The following is a 1,457-nucleotide window of genomic DNA, read 5'->3' as shown; positions in this document are numbered from 1 at the left end:
GTCTCACATAACCACTAATTCTCAAATAACTATTCCTTTTCCTTTGTTTTATTTTTTCGTTATTACAGTTTAATATTCATGCAATAATACATATAATGGTATAAGTGCACCGATTACACAATATAATTTTACAATAGTTTTTCAACTTAACTAAATGAATAATATAACAATAATAATGTATAGATTAATTATACAATAGATTTGAATAACAATAATAATATAATTTAGGTATTTTTTTTTTATATATAGACAAACAAATTTTCTGTGATCTGTTGACAAAAAGTCGTTGACGCGGCTAATATCGTATGCAAAAATATTGTGTGGTATTATACCGTGATATAAAAATCATCGTTGTGATTGTATTGGATGTATTAATATGTAGATAATTGCAATTATTTTTTTTTTTACCTAACCCGATGTTGGAGAATTTTTTGAAGATGTATTTTTTGGAGGTACGTACGGAGCCGGAATACAAGTTGTGTTCACCATCTGAGTCGGCATTGAGCATACCATCTGGGTCGGGTCGGAATGTATGGCGCACACGTAACAAGCACCGTCGCACGTACACTTTGACTTGTTCATACACGCCCCATAGCAGTCGTGTAGACTGTAGAACTGGGTGTCGCCGTTTACAAGAGTTGAATTGCACATGAGACACGAATACGTAGAATTGTCTGCAAGGATTATGCACGAGTTATTATTTTGTGTGTAGCATGTGTTATTCGTGCATTCATTGCACGACGTGAAGTTTGTAAGAGTTTCCGCCGATTGGGTGGGATCAAAGTAGAAGACATTCAGCAATACCGTAAAAGCGAACACAGAAATGACGGCTTGAGACAGGACAAACATCTTGTTTCTCGGGTTTTGTACGTTCAGCTGCGGTATTTATATAATATTATTTCGAAATGTGCGACGAGTTCCGCGGTAGATCGACGCTGTGTGGTAACAAAAAGTCACTCGGAGATGATAATTGATAATTATTTGTATGTGCAACAATGGCTAGTGGACTGACATTACGACTTAAGTCCGTAAACCGTTCGTATTTATATCGAAATTCCTGTGGTGTGTGCGATCGTGGCACCATTTAATTGATCGGATGTAAGTGCGGTAGGGTAACGGGGTCGAATGATTACGCAATAAACCATCGCATATTTTAACAGCCATTGTACGGCATGTCCCAAAAGTCTGTCTGTATCGCTCTGATTATGATGTCTGTGTCAAATCCATGTTATAATATATTGATAACTAAATGTGATTTTTTTCCGATAGGGATCTATTACAGAAACGTATGACATTAAAATAGAATATTTTCTCATAGAAACTAATCTACTGTTGATAGGACCGAATCTATAAATTCTTTATAGATTGACGTGCGGTGATTTCTCAGAGATTCTTAAAATTAGACGTCATGATCGTGTTTTATGCGACGTTTCCGTTTCACAAACGTACAAATTCTA

The 1,457-nt window shown here is 35.7% G+C and overlaps 1 protein-coding gene across 1 annotated transcript; it reads right to left on the bottom strand.

Moving 5' to 3' along the window:
- Positions 1 to 200: 200 nt before the first annotated feature.
- LOC113553374 lies at positions 201 to 1,035 on the bottom strand. Its single transcript, XM_026956682.1, has one exon. The coding sequence runs from the start codon at positions 847 to 849 to the stop codon at positions 409 to 411; it is 441 nt and encodes a 146-aa protein (XP_026812483.1). The 5' UTR covers positions 850 to 1,035; the 3' UTR covers positions 201 to 408.
- Between the last annotated feature and the right edge of the window lie 422 nt (positions 1,036 to 1,457).

The sequence above is a fragment of the Rhopalosiphum maidis genome, chromosome 2, assembly GCF_003676215.2.
Source record: "Rhopalosiphum maidis isolate BTI-1 chromosome 2, ASM367621v3, whole genome shotgun sequence".
In the NCBI taxonomy this organism is placed as follows: domain Eukaryota; kingdom Metazoa; phylum Arthropoda; class Insecta; order Hemiptera; family Aphididae; genus Rhopalosiphum; species Rhopalosiphum maidis.
This window is presented reverse-complemented; position numbering and strand designations above follow the sequence as displayed.